Source organism: Acartia tonsa, chromosome 8, assembly GCF_053477335.1.
Source record: "Acartia tonsa isolate MP-2025a chromosome 8, ASM5347733v1, whole genome shotgun sequence".
In the NCBI taxonomy this organism is placed as follows: domain Eukaryota; kingdom Metazoa; phylum Arthropoda; class Copepoda; order Calanoida; family Acartiidae; genus Acartia; species Acartia tonsa.
The window spans coordinates 35,962,731-35,975,671 of NC_137267.1; the positions used below are offsets into that span (position 1 = coordinate 35,962,731).

The 12,941-nt window shown below is 32.4% G+C and overlaps 1 protein-coding gene across 1 annotated transcript in view; it reads right to left on the minus strand.

Annotated features, from left to right (window-relative positions):
- Positions 1–12,941, minus strand: part of LOC145326828 (long-chain-fatty-acid--CoA ligase 4-like) — a 173,506-nt gene that overhangs the window by 10,240 nt on the left and 150,325 nt on the right. Inside the window, exons 4-14 of the mRNA XM_080170256.1 lie at positions 12,316–12,412; positions 11,267–11,340; positions 9,951–10,017; positions 8,791–8,857; positions 8,251–8,339; positions 4,665–4,751; positions 4,099–4,157; positions 3,582–3,643; positions 3,146–3,376; positions 595–717; positions 47–109 (exon numbers count right to left, since the gene is read on the minus strand). Coding sequence (XP_080026382.1) covers positions 47–109; positions 595–717; positions 3,146–3,376; positions 3,582–3,643; positions 4,099–4,157; positions 4,665–4,751; positions 8,251–8,339; positions 8,791–8,857; positions 9,951–10,017; positions 11,267–11,340; positions 12,316–12,412 — 1,019 coding nt within the window. The remainder of the gene's footprint in view (positions 1–46; positions 110–594; positions 718–3,145; positions 3,377–3,581; positions 3,644–4,098; positions 4,158–4,664; positions 4,752–8,250; positions 8,340–8,790; positions 8,858–9,950; positions 10,018–11,266; positions 11,341–12,315; positions 12,413–12,941) is intronic.

The window sequence follows — 12,941 nt, forward strand, 5'->3', positions numbered from 1 at the left end:
CTATCCAAAGTTATAGATGTATTGTTTGTAAAGATAATATTCCTGTCAAGAATGAGAGGTACAGCACACATAAGAGTTGGCCGTAGAATACTGCAATCTCCTTGACTTCCTGAAAATATTTTCATATATCATTTTAATATTTTCAATTTTACATAGGGTGTTCAACAGTTTTTTTTAACATGTTACTTTCATTTTTTAAGTACAATACGTAGTTTTTCATTGTTTAATTTTAACAAATCATTAATCAGTTTTTAAATAAAAGACATGTTATGCAAATGAGAACATGATATATACGAAGTATTGAAGCATAAGATGCATTTTTTTTCGCACAGAGAAGGTAAGAAAGGAGTGTAGGGGTGCATAAGAAGAAAATGGAGAAGCGGGCAAGGTCTTTAAATTTGGGCTTTAAGCTATGACTAATTCTTTTTGGAATATTTGGCATGATAATATATAAAAAATTAAATAATATGTCCATACATGGTTAAGTTTGAATATTTAGGTAAGATTCACCTGAGAACTGAGATTCTACTCTATAAAACACTTAGTTTGTCAACGGGACATAACACGAAGGTAACCAACAACAATGAGACTTACCCTTCATTATTTTTGTAGATTTATCTGTGAGAGTATTTGGTGAAGAGTAGCCAATGGGAACACCTTGGACCATCATTGTATTTTCTGATAGCAGCTCCAGGATATGGGCCAGGGGAAGGTATCCTGAAAAATATAATAATATTTTAGAAAAAAACTCTTTAGACAATTATTAGACCTATTTGCAAGGGTGGGTAGAGGCATGTCTAATTTTCACAGAATAGGTATTTTATTATTAACAATTCCAGTTTCAATGTATAAGAGGGGTGTAAAAAGGGGTTTTCAATCCCATTCCCTTATTGCAAAAATTTAATAGGCTTGTATTTCCTTATTCCTCATCCCCTAAAGATTTGCAACTCCCGGGCAAAACCCTGTGCATGACACTGTTTCTGTATATAATAACAGGAAATTAAAGGGACAATGGCTGATAAATTGATCTTAATTCCCAATGATCAAACAAAAAATTACACCTTTTGTTTATTACAATTAGTGATTGAAACGTTTGGAGGCTCAACATAAGTAATTCAACGAAAGGCCCCAAAGTTGTAAACACAACGATTAAGAAAACGTTATTATAAAACTTTGGGGACTTTAGTATTCTTAATACCTACTTGATTTATTTAAATCAAATTACCAAAGTTTAATTGTTTACAATTTGATTCAAATCATGAAGACTTGTTAAATTATTGCCTCAACAAATAAAATATTTATTAAAATAAGGGATATATATTATATATAGTTGTAAGGATAATGATAATGTCACGTGACAGGATAATTTTTATGGTCATTTAAAGTAGCTAATTTAGTCCTCAAATGTTGGTCAATCCGTTCCTCCTTAGTCAGGAGATGGGGTAAAGTTATAAGGTGGGTGGGTTGGGAGGTATCGTTATATTAGCCAGCTGGTTTAACCAGGGTATGCGAGAATTTCTCACAATATCCACGTATACTATATCCATTATTAAAATATTAACCAAAAACAAAGCAACTGTAGGACAATTCAGTTTCATATTTCAGGAATATCTCTGACATTGTTATTTTTTTAACTCTTAGCTTTTCCAATATTCAAGATTAAATTAATGTTAAATGTCAGTACATCTGTACGAAAGTTAAAAATAGGTCTTTACATTTTCAGCCATGATAGAAAAAACTTACTGGTTTGAAACTTTACGTATGAAATCCTTATTGAATATAGAATTTTCTGATTAGGATATCCTTTTAAGTCATGAGAAAAAATGAATATTTTATATCTAAATAACATCCATCCGTTAGAAAACTAAATATGAGATTTAATTTTAAAATATCCTGAAATTTTAGACTGTGTATGATAATAGTTGTGCCTGTTTTGGGGCAAAAGAATTCCCATAAACTTACTGTCAATATTATAGCTATAATATTTTTAATTTTGAAGTTTTCAGTTACATAGCAACTAACTGAAAGACGCGTTACATTTCATGCCAATCAACTAGAACAAAGGCGTTGCTACAAAAGACCTACTCTACAAAAGACCTACCTCTACAAAAGGTCTACTCTACAAAAGACCTACCCCTACATAAGATCTACTCTACAAAATACCTACCCCTACATAAGACCTACTCTACAAAAGACCTACGAATATATATTGTTATATAAACATCAAATCTATAATACAAAGTAGCTTGATGTCTGTCCGTCTGTCCGTCTGTCTGTCCCTTAAGATCTCGGTAACCGCTGAACCGATTGGATTCTACTCTTCAGGGTATATACCTATTGGTCCTGTGGTGGTTTTAAGCTATTTTCTTCGGGGGTGGGACACCCCCAACCCCCCTAAAAACAAAAAAAAATACCTCCCATTTTTTTTTTTTTTTTTTTTTTTTTTTGGTAGAGGAATTCTTTTGTAGAAATATTCTTTTGTAGAAATATTCTTTTGTAGAAGAATTCTTTTGTAGAAGATTTCTTTTGTAGAAAATTTCTTTTGTAGAAGATTTCTTTAGTTCTTCTAATTTTTTTTTTTGAATTTTTTTGTTGTCATCTCTTGGGGCAAAGCCCCTAGAGGCTAGGGGCGAAGCCGCTAGTTTATTAATAAAGTAATACATAATCAATACATGGCCGCAGTGCTCGGCCCCCTGGCCTGCCTAGCCGCGGGCGCTCGGCCCCCTTGCTTATAACCTAACCTAACCTTACCTAAATATTGTAAAAAAAATATTAAAATTTGAAAAAAATCTACCAACCACTTTTTGTAAATCAACGAAATTCTAAAATATAATTAAGTTAATGTACGATAACCATTTATACATTATTACATGTAAGTTAGGTTAGGTTAGGTTATAGGCAAGGGGGCCGAGCGCCCGCGGCTAGGCAGGCCAGGGGGCCGAGCTCTGCGGCCATGACCTTCTAGCATTACGATTTTTTGTAGAGTAGGTCTTTTGTAGGCGTTGGTCTTTTGTAGAGTAGGTCTTTTGTAGGCGTTGGTCTTTTGTAGGCGTTGGTCTTTTGTAGAACCGATGAGTAGGTCTTTTGTAGGGGTAGGTCTTTTGTAGAGTAGGTCTTTTGTAGCAACGCCAGAACAAAAACTTACCTAGATAAATATCTCCAGGCTTGGTGGGGTCCACAACAAAGTGGAAGGCCCTGACCGTGGCCACCAGGGCGGAGTGGGGCAGCACCACACCCTTCGGCACCCCCGTGGACCCGCTGGTGTACATGATGATGGCGGGGTCTTGAGGGCGTGGGTTGACCGCCGTGTGGGCGGAGCATTTGCCCATCTCGATGACTTCTTTAAATGCGACAATGCGAACTCCTTCTTTGAAACCTGAAAATAAAAATGTGTCTGATTTTTCTAAGCAGCAGTTTCCCTCAAAGTGATTATTCGAGCGCAGATTAGGTTATTTGGGTAAAAAGAGGACGGCATAGTTAAATCAGCACATGTGCACGTACAGGCCCCAACGGGTAAAAACTTAAAGCCCCAGCAGTGGTTATGCATAGGGAAAAAGTAACTTACAAAACTGTACAATTACCTTCTGTTGAAAAATCATGGAGTTGATCTTCAATAATGACTAGACACTTGACTAGGGGAGTTCTAAAATAAAATAACAAGTTTAGTTTTTTAAGAATTTACAAGTGATTTTTTATCAATTATAAAGTTAAGAATTTTAGGATCTTGGCAAGAAAATGAAGTAGCGGATTTCATCGTATTTTCACAGTAGCTTTTCTCCTATTTTTAGCCACAACGGGGGGCTCTAACATTGCGGGGCCTATATCATTAACATTAACACTTACCTAACCTAACTTAAAATAACCAAGATCCATGGTTCGATTTTTTTTATAAATCAAGAAAAGCTGGACAAAGAGGGTTGAGAAGAATCTAGTAGAATCTTCGAGAGATAATACAAATATCAATTATAAAAGAAATCTTTACAAGAAATTCACTTTACATCTTAAATACCAGAGTAGCTCACATATCTCCCAAAGCTTTAACAACTGAAGAACGTACAGCCATTGTAATTTACAGAGTAGAAATATAGAAAGGCAAACCTGTGTAATATTTCTTTGAATTTTGGTAACAGATCTACAGTAGTGATCAGAATTTCAACCTAAATATAATCATGACTTATATTAAAGGTTAACATTCTAACTGAAAATAGTAATTTTTACTTAGGGTAATATATTGGAACATATATTTATCGCATCGTATTATAGACAGCTTTCCGCTGATTTAATTTGATTAAACCAAAAATTATTAGATTAAAACCAAGGGGTCAACTAAACTAATTTTAATTTTATGGTTTTTATTTTAATATTCTTGGAAATTTGTCTGTAATACATGATTTTTCAGTATGTATGAGAACTTTATCTAATCCAGTGGATATTAATCGGTTTCAAAACCATAATATAATCGTTTTTTTACATTTATATGAACTTAAAAAAACTAAACACCAAAATTCAATGATTTTTTCAGAAAAAAATCCTCTAAAGCACTTCTCAAATAAATGAAATTGAAAACAATAGAAACAGTCTTTTATTTTGAACGTTTTTGCATTTATCTCTTTACAAAGCAGAGGAAAGTGAAGATTTATGACAGGATTGTAAAATATAAGTACCTCAGTTTGATTAATTCCATGGATGATGGCTTCTTGTCCAAGATTGGTGTACAGGGTGACAAGCGGGAAGGTTTGTTTGAAACAGGCCTAAATTAATAGATTTATATTCAGGGTGTCTAACAAATGGTATTTGATTTGCTAGAAAGAGACATTTAACAGTTTTTAAACAAGGATGACAAAATCCATAACCACGAAGCTCATTAGACAGACTTGCATACATTTTAAAATGTGATACATTAGGAGACATCAAAATCCAAGTGCTCTTGCATACATTTTTTTTTAGCTGTAGCCGAATTGAGAAAACCAACAATATGAACCCAAACAACCCTTATTCTACATGAGGATGGTACACTTGTAATGCAATTGCATGGGGAAGGATTACCCTGGAACTAGTAGTGATATTAGTAACCAACTACTCACTTCCGCCTGATTGGTCTAAAATTTCTTCTAATAATCTAATTTTCTAAAAGGGATACGACAGTCGCTGATGAATTGGTTTACATCCCAAATTACCTCTGCCGTAAATAACAATTTGTGGTTGAAAAGTTTAGACACTCAACTTAATGAACCCCCCACAATCAAAATTCAATAAAAGTCCGCAAAGTTGTTAAAACATGAATAAGAAAACGTTATTTGTGAGGACCAGTGTAATAAAAAGCCCTAAGTCATACTCCTTCCTAAATTCTGTGTGTGCCGTGCCCCCATAAAATACATAGCTGCCAAGCCAAACTTATTAGATTAGTTGACTTATACTTTGCTAGTTTTAAAATAGCTTATTCAAATTATTAAATATATATAAGGACAAAGATAAGCAAATCATATTGCATAAGAAAATTATTTACTAAATGCAATAAAAAACTTTTATTTACTTTTACAAGAATAACTATGTACATATCATGCAAAGTAATAAAGCAAGGTAAAATATATAAATTGAAATTGCACCCAACTAAATTAAAGGATAAGACAATGAATGATAAAGGGAAAAGTAGGTTGCGGGTAAAATCCGTAAAGATGTGTGTTTTAAGGCTTAAAAACAGTAGTAGAATGATAATATTTACTAAATATGTGTATTCCTTATTGAAAATAACTAGACCAAAATATTTTTTTTTAAGTTAACGATACCTGAAAATTGTTATTAAAACCTGAAAAATTCACCGAAGGCTTTGCTAATGTCAAGCTGACAAAATTAATTTTTAACATATAATACAAAGAATTACCATGAACAATTAAATAATGTTTTTTAAAAATGGATATCTTTGAAATAATTGGCATTATTTGTAATTTTTGAAACTCTTTCCAATAATTTTTTTGATAATTGTCAATTTTGTCATTATTGTCAGTTTGACATTAACGAAGCATTCGATGATTATTTTGATTTTTTAACATTTTTTTTTAACATAAGAAAATTCTTCTTTGTCTATACCTAGTTCTTTTCATTAAGGAATACACATATTTAGTGAATATTATCATTCTACAATACTGTTTCTAAGTCCCGCAACCTACTTTTCCCTTTATGTGCAATCCCTAATAGGTTACAAAAAATTACCTCTTTTGTAAATTCAAATAATTGATGGATAAGTTTGGTTACTCAACTGCCATTTTGTAAAACCCGATTAAGTTTACAAAGTTTATTAACTAATGAATGAGAGAGAATGTTACAAAACTTTTGGTATCAGTATAATTTACAGTCCAATGTCCCCTTTCCTCCCTGATAAAAATACAATTCTTAAAGCTTTTAAAAATACATTTGCCCTTCTATCAATGAAAAAGTACAAAACTGTGAATTTTGGAAAAATGGTTATTCTATTTACAATTGTACTATCACTCTACCACTAAATATTTTCAAGTAATTTTTACAGCATGTCAAAATGACAAGTATACAAATACAACATTAAACGCTAGAGTCGCCAAGCTACTTGAAAGATAATATTTGTATTTAAAAGATGAAAGTTCAGCCTAGTGCTGGGGTCAAAGTGTAACATTCCTATAGTGGTCATTTTTTAAACACTTGGTGATTAATATTTGCAAATAAACACACAAACTTTGAATTGTCGTCAATTGAATAAATATGTTTAGTTCATAGCTTCACATTTAGTGGCATGCTTTGTTTTACAGCTTTATGTTTTTTTCCGTATTTACTCCAAGGATTTGATATACAGATATGTTTTTAAAAAGTTACCCACCGCTTTTACTTCGCGGTTTAACATTGTACTTTTTAAGGCAACTAACTACATTTGCAATTTTTGTACTAAAGCTTATTTCCAAACTTCCAAAATCTATTGACAAATGGTAAACTTTCCTGAAAATTATGCAATGATCTGTCCAGAAGTTTATGAAATCGTAGGTGACATTTATACATACAGACATTCTGTTACTTCAGAATATACTATAAAGGATATAAAAATAAGATAATTTGTCTATGGAACTAAAATTAATACATTTATGATAACCTATCAAAGTACAGCTTATCGTTAAAAAAACTGCATTTTATTACTATGAACTTTTTTACATCTGTAAAGTTATCAAAAATTATTTTAAGATTTTGACGTCAATAATAAATCAAGTAAAAAATCAATAACAAAATATTTAAAAGCAGGGATTTAAATGGATAAGACAATGGCCGATAAAATCAGGCACTTTTCCAATCACGATAGATAAAATTATCCGTTCTTTAGATTAAAATTAGTGGTTGAGACGTTTGGACACACAACTTTATGAACCAACCAATCAAAATTCAATAGAAGTCTCAAAAGTTGTTAGTCCAAATAATAAGAAAACATTATTATAAAACTTTGTGGACTAGTGTAATAAACAGCCCTATGTCCCCTCCCTCCCTGATTTGAAAGTCAAGCAAAGGGGAAAATAAAATGTCGCTTCAAATCAATGCACACAGAAAACAAAACTTTGAAGGCCACAATTTTGTTCTGCTTTTTCTAGCGTCAAAAATGCGTCACAAAGAAAAGGTTAAAAGATTTTTTGCCTTGTTAATATTTAACTCGTCATTAGCGAAATTTTCCGTGTTATAGGTATACATTATTTTTTATCCCACAAAATTTTTCAAGTAAGATATAGAACTTGTTAAGATGCTTTGTAATTAACTTTTGCAGTAAAAACAATAAGGATTAAAAAACTCTGTTAAATATTTTATTAAATATCAAACAACAAAATAATTTGTGTATCTTTTAGCATAATGTTTAATAATGGTAGTTCCACAAAATGCATTTAAACAAAAAATAATAGTTTAAAATGGTACCTAACTTTTAATATCTCAAACAGCACAATTTTCGTCTGAATCAAAAACGGCATAGTAAACGTTTAAGTGCTTTCCTTCAAAGTACCTACCGAGCACAGAACCCCCACACTCTCAAAATAAAGAAATTGTAATTAAGGGGGGGAGGTATTTTTTTCTGTAGGTCTCCTGCTGGATTCTAACCCTGTAGGGCTACCTTATGACCACATAATCTAACCTAACCAAAGTTAAAACATACCAACAACTACCCAAACACCTTGTTTACCATTTCATTTCAAAAAGAGGAAGGGGGGTTTGGGAAGGGGATTATGATAGAAACTTTACAAATTTTTTTACCTGTGCAGCAATCATCCATTCAGCTTTGGTATCAGCAAAGATGCAAATATTCTGCAGATAGTTCTGTCCAAGTTCCCGTAAGCCTTTTCCTAAACATTTCTTTTTTGTAATACGATGTTGTCTGCCTCGATAACCGGTGAACCGAACTTCCTACCCCCTTTCCTCAGGTGACCCTAGAGGCCCCTATTGGCGTAACCGCAAGTTAAAATCATATGAGAATAATAGAGGTTAAATCATAATACACAACCCATTCCACCTCCCAGAATTTTAGAACAAATAATTTTCTATATTTCTAATATCCATTTAAATGTTTTTTGAAACATTGTGCTTTTACTCAAACCTATTTTTGAACCTTTAAACCCCACTTTCTTATTTTCTGGATTTGAAAAAATACTATTTTAGCCTTTGGGGAGACTCTTACCTTCTAAGGGGCTTTTTAAAAAGTTCTTGGTCCTTTTTATATATGAGGGAAACCGTCGTTTTTTCCAATTTTTATATAAACACTGAATGTTTTCAATACTACTATAACAATTTGCTTACCTAGTTGAGTGGAGAGAACATCAACATCAACATAAGAATGCCATGTGTAGTCACCCAGCTTCCATTTCTAAACAAAAATAAATATTTGTCATTTTACTTTAGTAAGCTAGTACATGTTAGGTAATATTTGCTTTTCTTATAATTGCCTAAATTTCAATTTAAAAAAAAAAAACCTTTTTTCTAGAAGCAATTGGAAGGGTGGAGGTACCCTCACAAAAAATTTATATACTTTCCATGGGCCTATTACAAGTTTTAATGCAAAGTGAAAACGTTTCAGCGGTTGGCGAGGTGCTTCGCTACACAAACAGACATCCTGTTACTTTTACAAATGGACTATTATTCTTCTTTTGTTTTAATTGCGTTAACACTAAATATTTGCCATGAACGAATTACAAACAATTGCACCTAAGAGTACATTTGACGATAAAAATGAACTTTTTCAATATATAAAAGGTATCAACTTAAACATAAAACGTATTTGCAAGGTTTTTTTTAAAATTACTTTATCAATAGAATGTTATTAATAAACAAATTGTAAAATATGCCATTTCAAAAGGACGACTACGCACTAATGAATAAAACTCAAAATTCAAACATTTTTTTAATGAATATAATACATGTTAGTTTACTTGGTCAGATATCTAAACAAAATATCACATGTATTTTATCGTACCATACTTATAATTATTAGCATAGCTAGTCTATAATCAGGACAATAATCACATGCCTGTTTTTTTAAGTTTTAATGATTATAGGTATCGTATGTCTTGTTCTTTGCTATTTTTCTTAAATCTGCCAAAAATTACCATTTTTCTATACAAATTTTAATTTCATAAAGCTCTAAGTAATTAAAAAGCACTATAAAAATGAACATTAGAAAGAAATAAAAAGCCAACATTATTTCTAAAAAAAACTCCTCTATTGCCAGAGATTCATACGAGTTGTAACCAGGGATCTAAAGGAATAAGACAATGGCCGTAAATTGATGTACATCATCCCCAATGATGAAACATAAAATTACTCCTTATTTAGATTACAATTAATGGTTGAAACGTATTGACACTCAACTTAATGAAACTATCAAAATTCATTGAAAGCCCCTAAAGTTGTGAGCCCTCGCTCCCTGGTTGTAACACAAAACAACAGAAAAATAAGTTTACCTTGAAAATTTTTCCGTTGGGTTGGCATTCATCCTCTTCGGATAACAGTTGACGAGTTCCCAAGCATCTGAAAATAAAACAAAATACGTTAGCATGTCAGTTTAATCCAATTTTATACTTATTTTCGTTGCTTTGTAGGTATGTATACATTTCAGTACCTATGGCTTCGAAAAATATGCAAGATTTTTTTTTGCTAAAATCTTGCATATTTTTTACTACATTGTCCACATAGAAAATATTTTATTAGTCAAGATGAAAGAGAAATATTGAGTTTTGATCTATTTCAAAAGGAAATCTGTAAACACAAAAAATAACTTAAAGCTAATAAATTAAAATTAATAGGTATGTATAGTAAGTAGGGAATGGACATTTGACTGTAAATTATACTGGTACCCAAAGTTTTGTGAACATGTTTTCTAAATCTAGCTTAAAATCTTGATTAGTTGGTTCAAACTACCTAGCATTGTCCAACTGTTTACTTTAATTTAATTTTCTACAACAGGCGGTTACTTTGTCTATCATCAATACTTGTCCATTATCTTATCCCTTAAGATCCCTAACATATCCTAATCTATTAGATAAGATTAATTTTCTAACCATTTAGAAAATGCATAAGATTTGATGACGGTAGTAAAAAAAACTACTATGGTATTTGTTACGCAATGCATTCCAATAACCATTTATTGTCCGTTTAAAAACAAATTATTTACTATTTTTCTAAAAGGTATTATATAAAAACGTAAAATATTACCTACAAAGATTTTATTTATATATTACAATGATTGTTAGACAAAGGACAATTTAATGAATACTTAGGGGTGTATATTCTGCACAAGATTTTTTTTCCCCGGCTACAATTTTTTTTATTTCCCCCCCCCCCCCCCCCCCTAGTTTTTTCTCATCAAGTAGGGGAGAAAATGGTAAAATATTTAAAGAACTCTATATTTTATTTATTTTATATCTCCTACCACACATTTTTTTTTGTTTTTTTCCACCAAGGAGGGGGGGGGGGGGGAATGGAAAAAATGTTTTCAGTTTTCTTAAGTTTTACATTTTTTTCCCCTCCAACCACTTATTCCCCCCTCCAACCACTTATTCCCCCCTCCCTCCCTGAGCCGGGGATCCCATGTAGAATATGCACCCCTGTGAGTACTTGGACTAAGAATCATAAGTAACCATGGTTAGTATTTAAACCAAGAAGAGAACGTGTTAATAAAACTTTGGGTACCAGCATAATTTACAGATCAATGTCCCCATCCTCCAAGGATATTGACACATTTTATTTTGAGATTACCAATCCCTGTCAAGAAATTCACCTGTTATGAGAATATTTTTCCACTCCAAAACGAAAACATTTAGCCATGGTATCAACTCCTGCATCAATCAGTTCCTAGGGTAATTGGAAAAATATTAATTTTATCAAGTACGATTATGTATTATGTAGAAAAGATTTTCGTTCAAGACAAAAGCCGTTGAATAAAAGTAACAGATTGTCTGTCTGTATGTGTGCAACGTAAAAACTCTCTAACCGCTGAACCGATTTCTTTTTCCTTTGCAATGAAGCTTTTTAGGGGCCAAAAAAGGATCAAAAATATTTACTGGGAGTGTACCTTAGGGTGGGTCGATTTTGAACTTCACATAAGTAGACATTGGCAAGGGTTACTGGGCCAATATAAAACCCTGTGAAACAATGCAATGGGCGCGCGGAGGGTGTAAAATGTGCCCCTCCCCCTTATAAAACCAAAAATTTAAATTCCTTCAAACACAGGCATGTTGCATATCAAAATGACCGCATTGAAATGCTGATTACAGATCTGAAAACCGTTTTGAAAAATATTGATTCAGTCTGAAATGATTTTCAAATAACTTACCAAAATGAACTTTATTGACTAAATCAGCTGTTTTTAGGTACTAAATGAGATCTAATTCGAACTAGAAGAAATATTTTTCAAAACAGTTTTCAGATTCGTAATCAGCATTTCAATGCGGTCATTTTGATATGCAACATGCCTGTGTTTGAAGCAATTAAAATTTTTGGTTTTATAAGGGGGTGGGCACTTTTTATACCCCCGCGCGCCGGCAGCCATAAGGGCTAAGTCACTTTTGAAACTTGAATGGGGCTTATCATACATATATATGACTTCCGCAACTTATGATTACAGTAAAATCTAAAAAAAAAGGGGGAAATGGACCCACCCTAGTGTACCTCCACTCTCCCAAGAGAAATCGCCCTTGGAAAAAAATACCCTAACCACTTGAAAAAATTTCTTTTTAAACTAACATTGAAAGTGGAGGGTCGATTCTATCTAAGGCGTTATAAAGATCTTACCTACATAAGAAACATATCATATTAATAGAATTATACCTTTAAAGGTGGATTCATCTTGTGTGGTGATTTGACAGTGTACTCCATGGTTGTAGATTTTACCACATCAGAGCGAATCTTGTTGAAACCGGTCTTCCTAAATAGTATCAAAATTTAAGCAGATTGTATGTGTTGTTGCCTAAAGCGTTTAAGTATTCGGATGATATCCTTACATAAAAGTAACGGGATGTCTTTCTATATGTATTAAAAGCTCACGCCAGCCGCTGAACCAATATGGATCTTCTTTACAATGAGGTTTCTTAGTAGAGAGTTTACCTATTTTAAACTAAGAAAATATTTTAAAACTTCTGAAAGTGAAATAATCAGGTACCTAAAATTTTCAATATATCAGTCTAGCATTTTTAGAAATATTAAGTAACAATGAATATAGGATATGTATACATGGATATATTGACATGGGAAAAATTGTCGTCAATTTTGCTTGCTAATTTAGACCTCATTTTTGGTTAGTTCGTTCATCCAGTAGGAGGGGAGGGGATAGGGGGTATCGTTGTTTAGTCCAGCTGCGAGTGTTCCTCTATCAGAGTACATGAAAATCTGGTGCAACATCCAAGTAATAATATATCGATTGGAGTACCTCACAAACATCTTTCTACTTAACAGTT